A 21,467-nucleotide genomic window follows, 5' to 3' on the forward strand; every position below is an offset into this window, starting at 1 on the left:
TGGCTTTGTTTTACAACAAAACAGAAATTGGTGACCATCCTCTAATAAAAGTACTTTGTGAAATATCATCTCTGGGTGGGGGAAAAAAAAGAGCAAGTGAAATAACCAATGGTTTTACCTGAAATGTAGGGGATATATGCTACAAAGTGGGACTAGACCAGAGATGAAGGATGAGGAAGGGAGCGAGGAACAGAATTTAGGCACCTTTGTCCAAGAGAATGACTTGGGAATTATTAATGGAAGTGGGCAGTGTTGGAGGGAAGCTGCAGAAAGCCACAGATGCTGGGAACTCTGGCAGTGAGGAGCACTAGGCCACAGTCCACTCCCAGGACTGCCTGCGTGACTGTTTTACAATGTGAGAGGATAAAAGCTGCTGCTAAACCTAGGAAAAGAGACTGGAAACCAGAGGACTCCCTTTCCCAGGCAGGTGTCCCCACTTAATTAGGGCTACTTAACAGTCAGACATTATATTGTTTACAGCTCCATTTTCACTCCTATATTTGCACTCAAATTCTTTCTCCCTGGAACATCCTAATGCCTGGTACTCAGGAGCAACAGATGTTGGCTCAGACCTCCAGCCTTAAGAGGGGATATAAAACGTGCAAACACCAAAGAAGGACAGAAATTCTGCAACACCATTGTTCCTGATAATGCTTTCTACTAGTTAGTGCCAAACGCTTTCCCAGATCTGCTCATCATGGACATCTGGTATTCTGCATTAGCCAACACGAACTGGTCTGGAACACTTAATAACCTCAGGAACGCCATGTAAATTCTCATACTCAAAGATGTTTTCTGTGATTCTTGGGAAGCTTAAGAGCTCACCAAAATTTTAGAAGATATCATACGTCATGGTAGATGGGCTATCCAGTTGATCAAATCTTATTTGACATACAGCTGAGTTATTCAGCCATTTTACTTTCTGAAGAGATTTGTTCAAAAGTAAACAATTCTGCATGCCCTGTAGACAGCTCCAGAAATGGTGCTTACAAGCTGATAAGGATGGCAAGTTAACATACATGAAACTAGCTAACAGCAGCTCATTTTTTCATACCAAATAGCAAACGTAGGAATGTTCCAGAGTACATGGCTTACCTGTTGCCCCTCTGTGTTTTTGAATTCGTCTGCTGTTCTTGTAAATAAACAGATATTTAGACTCTTCTCACAACCCGAAAAATCCTGGAGAAATCTAAACACAAGCCATTGTAAATGCCATTTACCACTAAACACATCAGCCAGCCAACGGCACATCTTCCAGATTCTTAACACTTTATGTAACTGTATTATCCTCTCTGAGTGGAAAAAAAGGTGATAAAGTTCAATTTTTGTTTTCACTAATATATACAGGCTTTTAGAGTCTGTAAACCTTTCTAAGTTACAGTTTCTATTAAGTGTTATGCCCTGCAGCCTGTGGAAAATGGATGAGATGATGCTTCCCCCAACGAGGCATATGAAAGCTGTAAGGTTTGTATTTTCTGTGCAGTAATACGTTACACATCCAAAGAGAATAACTACCAACAATGTAAGTTTTAAAAGATTTTCCTCATGACTCCTAATCTACACGTTCGTACTACAGCCAATCATAGCTGAAATTTATAATGGACTGACTGACCTTTCAACCTTTTTTGCCTAATTTAATCAGATAGAAGTTGAATTAAGTGCCTCAAAAATGTATAATCTAATACATAGTATTGCAGATCAGACTCTAAACTTCCAGAAAGATCTCACTCTTGATGGTACTTCGGTCTTGCAAAGAGCACAACTACTCAGCTACTGAAAGGGAATTCATTTTTGTGAAATACACTGCTGTATAAAACTTTCTTCTCCTTTAAGGCTTCTTAGTTAGTTAGTTTAGTTTAAAGTGCTTTGGAGGTTCAAAGTTTTTGATGACAAAATGGTGAATTCAAATCCGCTATTCTACATCACTGGAAAATTTAGTTTAGTACTTCTCTAAGAAAGTCCCCTTCTTTTCATCAATTCCCAAGTATCAGAATTTACCATCATATGGAAGCTTTTCCTTCCTTCTTGTTATTCTGTAACTCTTCTTTAAAAATGGTACCTGAAACTAAGCAAAACGTTCCAGATAAGAGTGGAACTCCCCCTGGATGTTATAATATATTCCCTACATATAGGGAGAAAAAAAAAAAAAAAAAAAAAAAGGTAATTCTGAAAAAATACTGCCAAGTCTACTCCTTATGCAGGGGTTGAAGAGAACACTGCATTTTTAGATATTGCATTAAACGCTAACAGGTTTTTCCACATTCAGCAAAATACAAGTTGTTTTTTCTGCAGACGGTTAAGAAGCTATAACCCAGCAACATGCATGAACAGTTTAAAGTATTCCTTCCAAATTACTAACAGACACATCATGCAGTAGAAGCATTTCTCCAGCTTTCTGACCCGCTTAAGATGAAAGCAGAGGAAAAAAAGGGGGAAAAAAGAAAAAAGCAATCAACAATGTTTATGCAATTCCCATCCAAGGGAGCAGACTCTTGGCTAAATCCAGAAGCAAGCCGAGCAGACTGCAGGTGATCCACTCTCCTGTCACCACCAAGTGCCACTGCAATCAATCAGGATCACTATAGGGATGCAGGACAGAGGAAAGCGGACAGTTTTAAAACCAAGAGGCAAAAAGTACTTTTTAGTTTTAGTGTGTATTAGTATTTGTAATTATGCACTAGAACAGCATGTTTTAAGATAATTCCACATACGGATAATATGTCCTTTGGAAAATTCTTTAATAAGATCCAACACCCAACTGTTATAAGGTAACATTAAAGGTGGCCTTGATTTTCAAAACTAGCTTGTGATTTGGCATTATCATTCAAAAGTCTGCATTCATTAGTTTACAGATAATCAGATGACAAGCACACAGTTCCTTCTAAGAGGAAAATAAAAAATTGTCTTCCATTGTTTTTTTTTCCTCCTCGTAAGCAGAAAATGACAAGAATGCACAACTAGGTTCAGAACTAGTTGCTTCCTTTGGAAGAACAATTCCAGTTGTTTACCAAGTTGAAAAGAATTCCATGATCTGATCTCAAAAGCAAGCCCAGGAAGGGTCAGTGCTGGGTCACTGCATAAGTAAGTTTTCCGTTCAGTTGACCACCATCATCACTGTCTTAGTATTTGTGTTTTCTGTATGTGCTGATAAATGTCAGAAGATGTTAGGTCACCATACACCAAACCTTACAACAGAGATGAAGTTTTGTGCTACTGTGAAACCATTACCATCAACATAACAGGCATCATTTAAGAAAGTCTAACTTGAGAATGAAAAGATCACTGCCCCTCAAATGACTTCCATTTTAAAGTTTTTGCTATATGTTTTACAGGAGATATACAATAAGCCAAGTGAGCATACGTGTGCATTGGTACATTTACACACCCCTGCAACTCCACACTCAACTCCATTGCCATTATTAACACTCATTATTCAGCAAATTATTCAAATCAGTGGTTGGACTGAGCTTGCCAATTTGGAGAGCGGATCATGTCATCTGCGAATGTAATGCAAATTTTACATCCCAGCTGAAAAGTCTGCCAAGGCTGAGAACAGGCACTTTCAGTAGCGCTCCATCAGCACAGGTTAAACTATGCAGCAGCCTTCGCTCCCTCAACCAACCTGGCAGCAGGTGCTAAACACATCTGCAGCTACTGCAGGCCTGTGCCCCAGGTGCTTGCCTGCTTCCACTCTGTGTACCTGGGGCCAGGCATGGTTGTCTACACAAAAAGAATGGGTATCTGGGACATGCAGGTCCTACTGGGTGAAACCAGAACAACAGTCCTGACTGAAAAGAAAGTTTCAGTTTGGATTCAAGCTACACTATTATTTCCTTAGTGAATTAAGTAATAATAATGATTAAAAACAAAAAAAAAAACAACAAAAAAAAAAAAACAAAAACAAAAAAACAAACAAACAAAAAAAAGCAAAACACTGTACACAGGCGTTATTTGGCTTGTGCAATGTTCGTACAGTTTGGTGGGGGGGGGGGGGGGGGGAAATAAACAAATCACAATTATCACAATTTAATCGTAAGAGCTTAAATCATTGTCCACAAAGTCAAAAAAGAGCAAGTGAAGAGGGAATCCAATGGCCATACTTGAAATACAAAGTAGCTAGTGCTGTCCTTACTTTTCTGAAGATCACACGAAAACAACAGTGAAGTTTCCACAACATTTCATGTTACGCTACACAAACTTTAAGCCCTTCTGTCACTAAATACTAAAGGTAGAAGCAACAGTAAAACCATCCAGTGTTCATAATTGCCTTTTCCTGAACACTGGTATAAATAAAGGAAAGCACAAACTACCTGATTCCCTCCCATGAAAAGATTCTAAAGTACGTAATCTCAAAAAATCTGGTGCAAAATGTGTCTTTTTGTGGTCAAAGCACTCCCTCACACATGCAAAGGCCCCTTCCAGTACTGCCAAGCAATCCTGATTTGTGAGTCAGCATCAAGTCCTCATAATGAAAGGGGGATCTAGCACAAGAAAGCTGCTTGAGTGGAAAACTAACTGGGGAGGGGGATATAAAGCAACAAACCATACCCAAGAAATTCAGAGACAAACTGCTTTCTGCTTGCCACCACATTTAGAGTTGGAAAAAGAATACATTGAATACTAGAGAGAATAAAGGTCGGTCAGTTGCTGTCACTGGTTAACCGTTACAGCTTGGTAAATGCATGTTGATCCAGTAATATTTTATGCAGCTATAATCAATTTCAGCCATTTTGAGATAATGCACAGTAAGATAGGTATTGTGTCTTCTAATTAGAATGCTGCTCATAGCAGTACCGAACTACAAAACATTTGAAAAATTAAACTAATGATGCTTTATCTTGTCCTACGAAAGAAGCATTTTAAACATTTAACATGAAAACAGAAATTCTCTTTCTGGGAAGCAGAATGTAACATGAGAAAACAGGATGAACACTAACTTTAAAGGCTAATGAACATAAATGAAAGGAGAACACTTACACAAGCATGTACTTGACGCTTTGCTTCAAGGCCACAAGAACACCGTGAGGTCGGGCTGAGCTCCAGAAGACAAAACCAAAAGCAGATCAACAGCTGTGTATTTTGCCATTAATACAAAGTACTTTTGTTGAGATTAGAGGATGAAGCTTGCATTGAGTTCTGGAAAAGTGAAAGTTCCTCCATTACCCTTCACATAGCAGGCTACTCTTGTATGTATTAAACATCTACCAGTGCAGCTAGGAAGAACACCCTGCCAGAACAGACAACTTTGACCCACTAGGGCAAGTACGGAAACAGCAGCAGCACAGAATCCACCAACTTTCCACACTCCCATTTCCACTGCAGAATACCCCTGAGATGGGATATTGTGAGGCCTGTCACAATACCTTAATGCCAGCTAAATACATCTGAAGAAAAGAATAACAAACTTACTGTTTTGCTTTGGAAAAAAAAAGTTTGTTTTCAGTAAACAAATATGCGAGATATTTGGCATCTGTCAACAGAACATTAACATGAAAAAGAAAGAATTTAGAAGTCTTTGGACCAAGCACGTCAACTAAAGCAAAACAGGCTTGCATTCATTCTAATGTTTGTATTCCAACAGTTGCTTATAAAGCAGTCTTCTCTAAGACATACTAAATGTTAGTCATCCAGATAAAGTTCATCTAGAAAACAACCAGATCACAATACTTTCAACTGTACATCCTACCAATATTTACCATGACATGCTACATTTTTATAGAATTTGAAAATAAACAAGCAAAAATAAATCAATTAGTTCTTTATTTTATTTTTTTTTTATGGAATAACTTGTGAGGCTTTTTTTGTTTGTTCTGGGTTTTGAGCAGTTCTTCGCATACATCTTTTTAGGTTTCCATAACCACCACCTTCTAATCCACACTTTCAACTCCTTCAGTGTAAGACTTGACAGGTAAACATCACAAAGTATGGAAGCGATAGACACTGAAAGGGCTGCTGAAATGCCATATATGTATAAGGAATGACAGAAGATATAGAATAAACTGAAAAATTGCTGTATGGGAGCTCCTTGGAGTTTATTCTTGTGTTAAAAAAAAAAAAAAAAAAAAAAAGAAAGAAAACCACAGTTTTCGAAGTAGAATTAAAAATTCAGGCTAATTAACGCACCTATAAAGCTTCAATTTCTAGCTCAGAAATGAAGAGCATTTGAAAAACAAGCCACTAATCCTCTTCAATTATTTTTTGTGGTTTCAGAAGCAGCATAGGCACACTACGCTAGCTTCTGTGAAATGTCCTGAGTTCAGAAACAGAGCATTTGAAAAGAAACCTTTTATCTCATTAGACAGCTTCCAGAACCTGGAAAACACGTACATGAAAAGGATACGACCACAAGCTTACTGCCATGAACAAATACAGGCTCATTAGTTATAAAATGAAATAGAATAAACAACATGTCTCTAAATTGTCCTGGACAGTTCATCTTCTACCAGAAATATGTGAATTAATCCCTTGAACAGCTGCTCTGCCCTCCTGCCTAATAAAGTAAAGATATGAAGAGAAATGTGCTTTTTAAAACAGTTCACACTGCCAGGGAAGCCAGTTTCCTCAGCCTGCACAGAACCAGAGCAGGGGTGGAAGCCCTGGGACAGGAGATGTGCAAGGTGCATGAAGGCAGCACTTGGAGCCCAGCACCTGGTGCCACAGGTGCCCAGGCAGAGCCACGCTACCCGAAGGCAACAGAACAGGCTCCAAAGGCAGCAGCCAGTCGAGAGACGGAAGCCAGAGAAGCTAGGAAACACCTGCTGAACTTCAGAGGGTCTGCAGCAGCCTCTCCGCATCCCACCATCTTCTCCGGGACACCTCCATCTCCTCAGAGATCCCTCACTTGAGTGTCTCCCAGCCTCCCTGCCTCTCCATGCTCCTCCCATGCTCCTGCAGGCCACTCAGTGGTGGTCTTCATCTCCACAACCTCCCGCACCAGCTCCCACCACCATCTCACACGTCTCACAATAGAGAATCTCTATATAACAGAGCTCATCAGATGCCCAAAGCCCAGTTTTCCTTCCTCTCTTGCCATCTTGCTGCCTGACACCACGTCCTCCAACTGCTTCTGCCAGGCCAGCTTAGGTATCTACACCAGCAGAAGAAGAAATATACCAAAAACAGTTTTCTACTGGTTTTAGTCTCTGAAGTAGCTCACCATGGTGTAGGATACATGCAAAGAGCTATAGGGAATAAGATAGGAGAAAGCAAAAAAGCAGAAGAAAGGAGAGATCAACCCCCGCAGTCTGGTGAGGCCTCCTGGCATCAGCTGTTAGATCAGGTTGACCATATGACAAAAGAACACCCTTCCAGGGCTTGAGACTGCCAAAGCCCACTCCTAATTCCTTGCCATATCAATGAAAAAATATGCTTTCTCATTTTGATGGGATTTTTTTTTTATTTTCTGATGTTTTTTGTTTTAAAGCCACAGTAAAACACATTCCCCAATTACTATAAATTTTGCAATCAAGTTATCTCTATTTGGGGAAAAATAGTCATTGTACCCACCAAACCTCGAGTGCAGAGGATGAACCTCACCCTGAGAAAGAGCACCTTCCTGGTCACAGCATCTCCAAAGGCAGCCAATGCATAGGGAAACAGGGACTGTCTCCTTATTTCAGGGGGTGAGCCATTTAGTTACCACAGATCCCTCTTGGAGAAGGAAAGGGATCCAAGAAGAAACTTACAACAACAATAAAAAAATGTTTTCTGTTGTAATGCTGGAGAGGATTCTTCCTTTTTTTTTCCCCCCATTAGCAGTCACACAGATTATAACACACATAACCAATTATTTCAACCAGCATTATAAAGCAAACAAATTCCTACCTAGACAACAATGCACGTTCATCTCCACATAAAGATCAGCTGGTCTTGAACAATTAACTCAATTCACTCATGACAAATAAGCCCTCATTCAATGTAGCATTCATTAACTTTGTTTCTCTAATTTCTTCTTCCTTTCTGTGCCATGTCTCCCCTATGACATGCTGTATCCCTTATTCACCCTACCCTTAAAGCAGAATCATCAAGCACAGAACATTCCCCATGTGCAGCTCTGTGTTGCTCTTGACCCTATGCCTTGGCAGAGAAAAATGTGCCCCTTGTAAATGTGACAGGCAGCATACAATACATTATGCAAGCTGAAAGCTTAGGCAGATAGCCAACTTCATGAGAAAATTGTCTGCCACTTTCCTCCAGGAAAATAAATAAATAATATTTTGGTTAAGATCATCTAAGGTTCTCAACAACTAAAAACAAACAAACAAAAAAAAGACTGAACAGTAATGTAAACTTGGTCCAAAAAACTGTGTGCAACTGTTGATCATTTCTAGCTGAATATGTAAGCTGCACTTTGACTCGCTTAGTCACATCACGCTGTCTAAACAAGTGATGCTTGTCTTTTCTGAAGGTCTGAACTACTGAAGCTCCACAACCTGCTCCATACTGCACTGTTGGACAAGCAGCCCACTTCTTCCTAGGGTAGGCAAGGTGGTAAAGGTACTCCTAATATCTCTTTTGTGGAATAAAGAACTAACACAAACGGAAAGGAAACCTTGAGCATTAGCACCACTTGGGCAGGCTCTTCTGTGCAACTGTTACCTCCACTCTCCCCTGGCTCAAGAATATCAAGCCAGTGATAGCCTAACTCAGAGCAACCCAAGTAAGTGCCATGGTTCAGGATAATATGAAACACCCTGACCGAACAATCTTCATAGATACATGTCATTTCCAGATATCTCCTTCAGTTCTCTACTGCTCCATTTCAGTCAAATTCACTCCATTTCAGTCAAACAAAATAAACACACCTCAGACTTGTAACAGGTGCCTAGTTTGTTCCACCTTGTTCATGCAACTGCTAGCACTTCTTGTAACATTTGCTGCCTCAGAATAATGGGCACTTTGCTCTCTAAAATATGAGTACTGCCAAATCCAGAGTAATATAATCACAAATTCAAGATTAAAAACAAACAGTGAAACTGAAAAATCTATAAGCAAGGTAAGCAAACGCTTATGGGCTGCATAATGTTGGGAGACTATTATATATAAATGTGTAAACAGTTACATTAGGTAGGCTGAGAGTTCATCTGAACAATAAAAAAATTAATCACTCAAAACAGCCAGAAAATCTTTTTCGTAAAGAGGGTACAAACAGTACTTCAAAAATTTAACGAACTTTTTTTTTACATTGCATTCCTACTAGGAGCATGCTGTGAATAATGCAATGGACTAGCGTAAAGGAAAACAAAGCTATTTTCAAGAAGTCTTTTCCTCCCAGCCCAGTCCCCATCTTTGACCCTCCACCAAAAAAAAAAAAAAAAAAAAAAAAACCTCACCAACACAAAAAGTACATAAGTACATACCCCAAAAAATTCCGAAGAATAGAAGCAACATTTGCTTGGCCTCTCTGATTGCTAATGCAAATGACTAAGTAGTTTTCATCAATTCACACAAATACTTTCTGTATTTATTGGTATCTTTTCTAAAGAAAATTCCTAATACAGTCCAGTCTGCCAAGTCGCTTTCTCTTTAAGTTTCAAAACTTTCGATCAGAACCCAAAAAAAAAACCTCAATTGACAACCAAACCAGAAAAAGATTCACTGTCAAAACCTGACTCTAGCATACAGTCAAACATTCCCTTTCTTCATGAACTTTTATTTATTCTCAGAATAAATCTCCTTTTTACTCATGATTGCCAAAATCCTGCAAGATATCTACATTTTAACAGAACCTTCTTCAAACTTCCTACGCTAAAAGCTAATACCTGGCAGTTCCCCTTACTAACTTCATAATAATTAAAATGAAAAAAAGTTTGCATTTTGTCCCCCCCAACCATTCTTTTATTATAATATAACTGAAAAAAGAAAAGCAAGTATTTCATATAAAGCCATCAAGTCTTAAAAAGTTCTGAAAATACCCAAGTCAATCAGCAACCATTTTTCTTACCATCAAGGGAAGTTATTTTTGTCCAAGCAATAAATCTCACAAGGGACTTTTCTTAGAATATATTCATCAGCTTTTTATCACATCCCTCTCCTATTTCAAATCACCAGCAAAAGATTAAGAGGATGGACCCCTGCATAACCTTCCACTGTGCCCATGCTAATTCTTCAGTTATACTTCATTCAGAATTCTTTTTCCTGAATTTCTTGTTTATTGTTTATTAAAACCCATGAAAATAATTTTCTGTGTTTCACAGAATGGCATTGGATTTGAAGGAACCTTAAAGATCATTTATTTCCAACCCCAGTTACCAACCAATAATCAATACATACTGAATATATATTGGACATATTATATCCAATAATTGATCTACTAAAGGAAGTTTCTCCACACTAAAGGAATACTGGTAGCGATTTCTAAAAACCAGGTCCTGATTTAGGTAGGAGTGACTTTCAAGTCCCAGAATACTTTACTTCTCTAGTTCCAAAGTACTTTCACACATATGTAGATTTCAGGCAGTGTTGGTTTCACTAGGTTTGAACATGCAATTAGTTACTGAAATTTATGTTTTTGGTACTGTTATTTACTTCATTTCAAGTCAATGGAATAATCATCAGAAACGGAGGCTCACAGACTCTTAAAGTCTTCATATAACATACGTTCAAAAACTGTAGTCTTTGAGATCAAAAATGTCTTCAAGGTACTTCAGAAGACTTTAATAACAATCATCCATGATTACAAAAAGCAGCTTAAAGTACAATTTGGTATAATCACAAGTCCTTTCCTATTGAAGGTATGCCCCTACAATATTTAAACTTTGATACCTTATCAGCACCAAAGGTTTCCATCCTACACTAGATTCAAACGGGGTATGTACAAATGCTCACGAAAATGAGTAATTTCATGTACCTGAATGGTTTCTCCTTGTTTAACAGATCTACTCATGCATGACTCTGGAAAACACTTTTCCCTTCTTCACGATTGTTTTTTGCATTATTTCTCTCCAGTAAGTTGAAGATTCTTCCCAGACAATGGCTCATTTTGTAAGTGATGTTAGTTGCAACATAACTTTACTTCATCACATCAGTCAGATACTAAGTTGTGATGTACCGATATAACCTGAAAACGCTGTCACCATCAGTAAAATACCCCTCCTCTGCCACATCACCAGCAGAAATGACAGCATGTATTATCTACTCATTATTTCAGGTCACGGTTTGTATTTTCTACAAACAGCTTGGTGCACTTCCATAATGACCTAGAATGTTATAAAATATGGAAGCATACCCTCATTTTGCATTTCTTTAATGGTTAAGGGATATTTTTCAATTTAACTGAAATTTCCCATATGAATCCTTCAGACTGACAACAAGATAAGTAGGCTTCTAAAAAAATAAAATTAAAGAAAACAGAACACCTCAGGCCCTTCCTGGTACCTGGAAATGCTGAGGGAAATCAAGCTTTTCTATATAACTTCTCAAACTATATGAGAATATAACTGATCAGATCGACTTAAAGGCACACATACAGAAACACTGGTACTGGTTACAATTATAAAAGAAACTAAACCCAGATTCTTGATTCATCCATGTCACTAAGGAATTGACACCACAGAATGAATCTCTCCAAAAAAAATATATTAAAAAAAAAGAAAAAAAGAAAAAAGCAGCATATGGAAGACTGATCTTCCCAAAAATGAAGTACTATACCAAATCTGCAAATGCAGTGATTGTTCTTAAATCAGAGCACTTAATTTCTAAGCTCTCATTCCATCCTCTTCAGTAATTATTACGGAAAGAAGAAAACATTACTTGTGGAGGGTGTTTTTTGTGTGTGTGTGTTTTTTTTTTTTTTCCCCTCCTTTCTCAAATGCTTCAAGAGATGAGTTTGTTTCTGGTTACATCTTTTAAGCACTGTATCTAGGCAAACAGTATTTAGAGAACATACATATTTAGAAGAGTTGCATCATCATTCACTGGCCACTTGACAAGTTTACAGCGGTTCATAATGTAAGGAGTGTTTTTAATAAATCTCTAAACTGCTAAAGCTGTTATGACATGGAATATTACTGACATTACAGGCACTAAAGCACGTATCTTTATTATGTGTGTCAGCTAACAAAACAGACAAATTATAAAATATAAGGTAAAGCTGCTATATTAATGTGAATAGACAAATATTTCACTAAATGTAACACAGTCCTCTCAAGAAAGGTGAAATAAATTTGTGGTTATTCGAATTATCATCCAGTATAATAAAATCCTTTCTAGAATTAAATTACCTCCTTTGAGCATAAAAAAAAGATAATCATAGGCTTTCTTACTGACACATTCTTTTGTAAATACTGAAAATAACTTACAAGCCATGATATTGTCATTCCAAAGAGTACCAATAAAAAGTAGTCCAAAAATTGTACATAAAAATCACTTCAGTAACCTAAGTACACTTTTAATCGTGTTTTCATTAAGGTATTTTTATAAATACCACAGCAAACTTAAAAACACAATGAGGAAAATCACAGGTAAAGAAATCTGTTATTCTGACAAACTATAGAAAAGATAAATAAGCATGACAAAATCTTCTCAGATTGCTTTAAAAATTTTCAAACAACAGACAGACAGGATAATCTTGGAACCTTAAATCTGGAAGATGTGTGTGTGCTTGGCCATTTACAAACAGCTAGAGCATGAAGCCAAGCAACCTTGTTCCTCATAAAAGCAAGGCCCGGCATTCAGAGCCTCTAAATACAGCTTCCGATTTCTTAGATTTTAAGACAGACCTAGGAGTGGACCTTTCACCCCAGGTTGGTAAGACAGCTAAAGACAGTACCTGCAGAGAACAGGAGATGAGTGCAGGGCTACAAAGGCTACAAAAAGGCTAGACATAAAGCGTAAGACTTTTAGTCTGTTTAGACGTGTTTCAGTTTTATAAGCAGTAAGAACCTAAAAGCACAACTGTCTGAGCAGGTAGCAAGTAAATCTACCCAATTAGAGATGTCCAGCTACAGAAAGACAAGCACAAAAGATGATAATGTGAAATTTAGCCACCCCAACAAAAAAGGTCTTTGTAAGAGGTCCCCACCTCACTGAGATACACAGCCTCGGGCACAGCATAACCACAGGAAAGAAGCAGCATTTGGGTGCTCTCTGAAAAGAAGATCTTGCAGGGTTATAGGACTGCTTTGTTGTTGTTTTTGTTTTTTTTTTTTGTTTTTTTTTTTTTTTTTAAACTGATCCCATGGGACACGGCAGAGAGATGCCTATTCGCAGTCAGTTTTTATCTAATAAACTTAAACAACTCAGCAATGCGAATAGTAACACAAAACTTAGACAGAGAAAGAGATCCAGGTATGCTAAATTTACCTACCACATAGCACAAATTAGCATTGCTGTTTATAACAGATCCAACTCTTGCTGATCCATTCCTGTTTGTTATATGAGGTTAATTCTACATTTATTATTCTTATTATTCTTTTAACAGCTACAACAAGGTAGAGCAGATGCCTACTTTCTTACCCGTACTGCAGCCCTTTGGTGGGGGGGCCAATGGCATCCCAGATCTGGAGAGCCAAAAGGAAGCTATTTGTCCCGGATCTGGAGGGTCATTACCACCACTCATGCCTGTGGTATCCAGATAGATGTATGGAAGTTTTTATGTCTTGTTATCAAAGATCTGAAACAGAACTGACCTCTATGGACATCATGAAAAGATGTATTCCCAATAAACTGATTTTCTAACTAAAAATACATTCCATGAGTGCAGGCTTAAACTCTTGCCAATGCCTGTGCACTGTTCTGACCTATTCTTTCATGGTTCACCTGTCTGGCACAGACTAGATAGTCGACACTGTGCCCTTTGCCCAGGTGTACCAGATCTGAAAATGTTCCCTTTCACACTGGACACAGCAGCATTCCTCCACTGCCAATACCTGCACTAAAGAATCACCACTCCATACTTGTTCCCTTTCTACTCATTCCCCCAGCAGCTGCTAAAAGCAATTATGAGAGAATACCGGGCACTGAGTGAATACTGATCCATCCTAATCTGGCAATTTTTACGTGTGCTTTATCTATCCTACTAATCCTCCCTTCCAAATTACAGACACTACCACACCAGACATATTTATGCAGCCCACACTAAAAAATGTTCACCTGCCTTGTACAGCTGCACATGGGAGTACCGATCCATTAAACAAGGCTTTGGAATCATTTCCTACGCTTCAACATTCATTAGAAAAGGATGTCATTATTTTTCTCTGGAATGACCCCACAAAATCTATACCAAAACAATCATTCCCAACTGTTTACTCGAACAGTGAATTTTCAAAAAAGGAGATAGAAGAGAGGATATATCAATGAAAGTGCAATCAATGTTTCTAAACAATATCTTTTTTTCTTTTCAATATAAGATGGATATCTCCAGTCTTCAGAAATCAATGGAAACTTCACCATGAAGCATCTCTATTTGATACACAGTATACAAATTGACAGCCCAACAAAGGAAATAACAAGGGAAGCCCACTCTTCGTAGGTGCATGCAGGCATAGGCCACTGCCCACTGCAGATTACACCCACTGTAAAACCAGTTTTGCCCTCTTCCACTTCTGCACACATCCCTTTTCCAAGTTATGCCCATATTCTCCCCTCAGCCAGCAGCTAGGGATGACTGCTGAAGGAGCTGCAGAAGACACTCTCCAAAAGACCCTACACACGGGTACCACACAGAACAGTGTATGGATCATTAAAACGCAAGAAATTACTACTATGTAAAATTTTCTATTCAATAAGCACTAAGTGTTTATTCCCCATCTTAAGCCTATTCTAGGTAAGAGCTCTTATAGATGAAGCAACCAAGGCAAATGTTAAACTCTCCCCACACGTATTACAATTACACGACAGCTGCAAGGAGCGTCCCTTGCAGTAGCTGTGCATAGCAGAGCTTAGCCGTGCTGCTGCTGCCTGTGGAATCCAGGCCACTGGCTACAACTCTTAAGAGCTGACTTGCAGCCTCAAATGAGAAGATGTAAATGCACAGCAAATTAAAAATAAAGAGACTTAAAAGAGTCTTTAAAAATATTCAATACCAGACAAGTTTGAACCAGCTTTCTGTAGGTAATCTGCCTGTAAGATCACACTCTCAGTTAAAAATCATTTTATTGTATTTCTATATTGTATATTGCTTTCTTTCCGAAAGACCTTCCTTCTAACAGCCAAGGAAGAGCTGGCATTTTCAGGCCAGCTAGCTTCTCAAGCCGGACACATAGAGGGATTAAAAATGGGGTTTACATTGGAGCCTGGCTGCTCCACGAAGCTCTCGTAAAATTGGAACAGATACCTAGCTGTTACCTAGGAAACAGCAAGTAAAGTAAAGTCCTGTGTAAACTATTAGGTCGTTTAACAACCAGAAAATTAGAAACGAAAGAGTGGCTCAGTACAGAAATTATTTACTGCAATCTACAAGCGAACTTGATCCCTGAGTACTTCATATCTTTGAATCCCATGAAGCCGGATACAAGCTTTGAAACTTGCGATTTCATTTCAGGAAGAAGTTTCAGGTCCCTCTGGAGAAATGCCGTGATCTGCTTTTGCTTAAGCACAAACCTCAGCATTGGCAGCATCCATGCCTTCAAGCATGCAGAGAGCTACAGACTTTTTACACACCAACAAAGGCTGAATCCTGACAAACGTACAAAAACTGCCACGTACCTGGCTTAATAACATTTCCAGGCATCCTATCCCTTTCTCTCCCTTTGACTCTAACTCAGGTGTGACAAATATGAGACCTGAAGGTCTGGGAGCCTTTTTAAAACACCACTTACAAACAAATAGGAGAGGTCAAGCAGTTCAATTACCTGCAAATACTACATGACCTCCTTCTTATCTGTGCTCACATATTGTCCCTCTCCTTAAAGTTTCCACTGTAGTTACTGCTCTAGCGGTATCAGCTGGGAACACGAACACGGAGAGCCGAGCGGGCCGCTACTGCTTCAGCCGTCACATCGGGTAAGATCGCTTGGAGCGGGATGAGACGATGATGTGCTCGAATGATAGCAGCTGTTCTGCACTGGCATTGCCACAAGCAGAGCTGTAATCACAGCCAGGTGCAACAGTGGGAATTTGGGGGGCTAAAGGCTCCGCTTGCACCTGTGGCACTCGGTGACTCCCAGCCACGCAGTAGTTGTTTTTGAAGACCATCTGTCATTGTGACAAGCTCCCAACCTGAGTGTCGCTGAAGCAAGCTACCTTTTGCGTTTCCCTGGCGAGGCCTTTCTCCCTTTTGCATAACACCCGGCTTCACTCAGCCTGCGCTCCACCAAGAGAGGAGGGTATGGTAACTATGGTGTGCTACCCACTGAATCATGCGAATTCAGAGCATTCCTGGTTACTGCCATCAGAGATAAATCCTCTAGGAAGATTACCCACACCAAAACCCAGCAAAAATCCTGCAGCTTGAGCAATTCCATGCTGCATCCCTGCGATAAAGTGTGACTTCCCCCATTACTGAGGAGGGCTACCTCCAGTTACATTTAACTACAGCGAAAAGGTGTTGACAGGGGCTATTGTGCTCCTGCACCCATTTGTGCAGCCTCGGGCCTGGCAACTGGCTGCGAACGCAACAGTCTGCGGACAGAGACCACAACTCTGAGGCCGTTAAAAGCAAGATTTATTCGAGACGGATTAGATACCCTAACCGAGGAACGAGAGGTAGACGCCTTGCGAGCAAGGGCTAGCGGCCGCCAACCCCCCCGGCGCCCCAGCACCCATCGTGCGAAGCGCCGGAGGGGCAGCGCTCATCATCGGGCGATGATTTCACCGCTTTTCCAAAAATATCGCCCCCGCTGGAGCTGGCGTGTCCGAGGGCGGGGGTGCAGGGGGCGAGAAGTTGGCACCCCGAGCAGGGGCAGGGCAGGGCAAGGCAGGGCAGGGCACGATCCTTCCCCTCGCTTCTCCCCTTGCCCCGATGCGGGGGTCCCGGCGCTGCCCCGCTCCCTCCCCAGCCCGCCCCCCTCTGCTCGCCCCCTCACGCCTCCCGCCGCGGGACGCCCTCGTTCATCGCCTTTTGGGAAGGGGGGGAAAAAAGAGGAAAAAGGGGGGTAAATGGAGACAGCCCGTCCCGCCCGGGCAGCCGCAAGGAGCCCCGAGCCCCGCCGCGAGGGGAGGGCGGCGGTGCCGGGCGAGCAGCCCCCAGCCCCTCCCGCCCCGCCGGGGCAGCGAGCACCTTACCCGGAGAGCTTCCCAATCTTCACAAAGCTAAACACGTCCATCCATGCAGCCGGCCAGCTCTGCCCGTCGCTCACTCACTCCAGCAGCAGCAGCAGCAGCTCCATGTCGGGAGAAGGTTGCGTCCAGCGGCAGCAACAGCCCTCGCCGAAGCGGCAGCCGGCGGCGGCAGCGGCTGCTACCCCCCTCCGGCAGGGAGCTGGGCGTGCAGCATCTCGCAGGAGCTAGCTATCCATCTGCGGGCAGCCCTCCCCCTCCGCCCTCCCCTGCCTTGCCCCTCTTTCCCCCCGGAGGGACTCCGGGCACGGGCACGGTGCCGGGGCTCTCGGCGGCAGCCCTGGGTCCCCGCCGCGCCGAGCTGCGGGACGCCGAAGGGGCAGGCGGCGGCGCCTCTCGGCGGCTTCTCCCGAGCAGGAGGAGGGCGCTAGGCAAGGTGGAAGGAAGGTGGAGGGTGTGGAAGGGGGAGTTTCTCCTCCCGCCGGCGATGTCTCCCCCTCCCGTGGGGGAGCGGAGGGCGCTGCGGCGGCGGCCCCGGCGAGCGCCGCCCGCTGGCTCCGGCTGGAGGCGGCCGCAGGGAGACCGCCGGGCACCGGGGCGTCGCAGCCCCCCGGAGGGGAAGGGGCTCGGGGCTCGAGGGGGGCACCCCGGGGAAGGCTCCACACAGGTCGTGGAGAAGCGCCCTGGGCCTGGGGGAAGGCTGGAGCTCCTGCGAGAGCAGCAGCTGGGGGAAGCAGGCAGCCCTCGGTGCCCCCGTGGTCTCCCCAGAGCCGTCACAGCGTTCCCGTGAGGTGGGGAAGGGGCTGCGGGCCTTCAGCCTCAGCTCTGGGTGATCCTCAGCCATGGGCCGCTGATCTGCCTGGGTGTGACCTCTGTCCGTGCCCCTAAAGAGATTTGGGGGAATGTAGTCCTCCCAGGAGCACGTCCAGGCTGATACGCAGCAACATAGTGGAGCGTTCCTCATCTTACATCTTACAGAAAAATGGTCCCCATGTCCTGACACATGAACAGTGGAGACTTACACTTTGGCCCTGCATTAGGCTTCAAAAGGGGTGCTGGAGTTAGCTATCCATAAGCTTCCTGGTCAGTGACCAGGAAGGCTGGTGAAACTCAAATCCATCTTCATGCAGGCTCCGTACTACAGTACAATTCTCAGCATGGGAACGTATTTTCTCCACTTCAATGTTTTGCTTTCTGTCCTTGCTTGCTAAACAGATTGATATGCTCTTTGCTTCCTGCCTCTACCAAGCTTCTGTCTCTTCTGCAGGCTTGCACCTGCGCTCTCCCACCAACCAAGAATTTCAGAAATGACCACAGAGCTCAACAAGTAGACTAGCAGCCAGATGAAAACAATGCACTGTTTTTAAATATTAGAACTTGTATTGATAAGAAAGCAAAAAGAACAGGCAGTACGAACACTCACTGTGAATCAAGTTTCAAACTATTCTTTAAAACAATAACAACAAAGAATGATTGATCATCTATTTACATTGGGAGAACATTGAGCCACCAGCTAAAAAACGCTTGCCAGCCTACCATAGATACAAACGGTTTGGGCATATTCTGAAATTCCATATGAAGTATTTTCTGCTAATATATCAAAATATTTATGTGGTTCCCACAAGTAACTATTTGTTTTTATACCAGATTTTTTAAAACTGCAGAACCTGTGCCTGTCATTCACATTGCTCTATTGATTGGTAAAAGTTACAAAGATAACACAGCTTCAGCTGGTTAGAAACTGGTTTATTTATAAAACTGTCATTATTTATTTATAGACTGGGGAGATAGGCCAAGATCCTACAAAGCTAAGCGAAGCTGATGAAACGATATACCATATATAAAATTAAACACATATGTTCTGTATCAAACAAGGTCCCAGTCTTGAGTACTTCACGCTCCGAGGCTCCTCACATAAAGGTGTCTTAAAGCAGTGGTGAGAGCCACAGAAGTGAAAGAGGTTCTAAGGAGACAGTCTAGAACTTCTACAGTTTCCAGGCCTTTTGGTGAAAAGGCAAATATGGTCCTAGAATATACTGACTGAAGTGTTTCCAGTAGAGACATGTAGAAAAGCAGAAAGCATAAGATATGATCAGAAATGCTGTACTCGGCTCCTTCAAGTACAGTATTTGAGGAAAATGAGAGCAGGTGCAGGAGAATGCTAAAAGAGAGTTAAAGGTAATGAAGAGTCTGTCTTATGAGAAGAGACTGAAAGAGCTTAGCCTAGCAAAACAAAGACAAAGAGGTGAAAAGATTGTTCTTTATAGATACATGTATATGTATGGTAAGCACAGGGTGCATACCCCAAATGATAGTGTGTTTCAGAAAGTCATTAAAATTTAAAGCTAAGATTAAATTGCCTTTATCTCTTTCTTTGTCATTCCAAACAAATAGATGAAGTATTGCTAAGGTTATAGCTACTTTTATATTTTTATTTTCCCAGGCAGAAGCTATTGCAAGAGTCCATCTATCCCAGAATGGTTGTGGAGATAGCATCGCAATAGCCAACATTCTGGGGGTCTGTTAATAGCGGTGTCACAGATATCTTATTCCCAGATGTGCAGACATGAGCAGAAAAGCTGAAAAAGTGTGTTTGTTCCTCCTGTACTAAATACTGGTAACTTTTTGGAGCCCTGTTATGTGGAAAATGTGGGAACCATGCATGGAGAAGGAGACTGAGGTGTGAGCGTGAGAACTTCAGCTCATATTTCTTCAGGTACTGGTGTCAGAGCAGCTGGATATGAAATCACGTCTGAGCCATAAGAAAAAGATAAAATTTGCTTGCCCAAAGAAGCAAGGTGAAGGATGTTCCATTTCATGAGTACGTGTCAATGTATGTAGTTTGGACTGGCTTTGGAGCCTTCATCTACACATTGATATCATATCTTAGTGTTGTATCTTCATTTGTAGAAACATCAGTAAGACTATGAGCTAACTAGACAGGAACAAACTAATTAACAACAAGACCAAGCTCTTTCATACCTTTTAGTTACTGCTGTTGGGTTCTTCTTAGTAACTTCTAAAATTTAGGTATCTAACCTGACATAGCCATGCCTTCTCTCTGTGGTGGACAGGCAGCTATCACTCCAAAGCATCTCATTTTAGAAAAAGCGACATAAATTGCCTTGTGCAGGTGCTTTATTTTCTTTGTCAACTCCAGTGAGAGGAAGCCTAGATGCCTATCTCTGACTAAAGGCCTGTCTTCTAGACGACGAAAGTTACATGAGATAAAAAACATTTGAAGGTGACAAACGTACATGTAAATGCTGAATGAGAACAGACAGCCAAAGACAGCAAAACAACATGTATTTAGTATCTCAGTAACAAACAATAATTGAACATGAAGTTCCCAATCTTAAACCAGGAATCTGACATCAATTCCTGGCTGAATTCTTAGCTGGCTTTCTTTAGAACAGAAAGTAAACATCTCTTTTTGAGGATGTTTTGTTACCATGTACTATTACATTTTTATTACTTTTGCCCAAAGTAATTCAAGTGGGGCGCTTAATACTAATGTTTTGTGTAATCATAGATGTCCTACTGTAGATGGTGGGCCAGTAAAAGCCTTAATTAATTACAGTATGGTAGCTTTGTGTATTATGCATTTATACAGAAAGGAATCTTTGCCTCATTTTATAATGCTCCTTGTTCTAAAGGAAATGTCAGACATATGTAATGCACATAGGAATATTATGGCACCTTAACTTAATAATACTTTAAAACTAATTAAACTGCTCTAAAGGCTTATATTTTTTAAATGCCCAAAATGCTTTAGTCCTAGGGAAACTGTTATGGAGATGGAATGTAAATATCTTTATGAGTGACATAAAAAAAAAAAAAAGAAAACATTTTTTTGTGTGTTCCCAGGTTTTAGGATTTTTAATTTTTCCTTCAGAGACACTGAATATTCACTGGAAGAATATGCTTTGAACTTTCCTAGGTACTACACTGCACAAACTTTCAACCCTGCAGCTGGACCAATAGCTGTTTATTACTTACAGGATGACTACAATTTGCTTCTAGATAATTTCAATGAAGCCAGGTGGAATCCCACACCAAAGACATAATATGAAATCTCTGGAAATGGCTGAGGTCCAGTTTGCATTTTAATACTTCTGGAGGTCTCACAAGTTTTCCTCTCATATAAATTAAAAATCCATTTCTGTAGTTTTATTTAAGGCTAGTCAAGTTGTTTTTTTTTTTTTTTTAATGATTTAAAATCTTAAAAAGATACTTAAAAGTGCTGTATTTCATATTCAATATGGATTTTAATTCATCAAGTTGCAATGACTTTTTTACCTCCTGAGATA

General features: G+C 41.1%; 1 protein-coding gene across 3 annotated transcripts in view; it reads right to left on the reverse strand.

The window, feature by feature from the left end:
• FRMPD4 (FERM and PDZ domain containing 4) overlaps positions 1-17,372 on the reverse strand; it is a 313,851-nt gene extending 296,479 nt beyond the window's left edge. For 2 of the 3 annotated variants that reach the window (XM_032200773.1, XM_032200764.1), the window contains exon 1: positions 17,164-17,371. In XM_032200773.1, coding sequence (XP_032056664.1) covers positions 17,164-17,204 — 41 coding nt within the window. In that variant the 5' untranslated portion in view covers positions 17,205-17,371. Of the gene's footprint in view, positions 1-17,163 lie in introns of all 3 variants that reach the window. The other variant, XM_032200790.1, reaches the window with a different exon arrangement.
• Between the last annotated feature and the right edge of the window lie 4,095 nt (positions 17,373-21,467).

Source organism: Aythya fuligula, chromosome 1 (genome assembly GCF_009819795.1).
Source record: "Aythya fuligula isolate bAytFul2 chromosome 1, bAytFul2.pri, whole genome shotgun sequence".
NCBI classification, from domain to species: Eukaryota; Metazoa; Chordata; class Aves; order Anseriformes; family Anatidae; genus Aythya; species Aythya fuligula.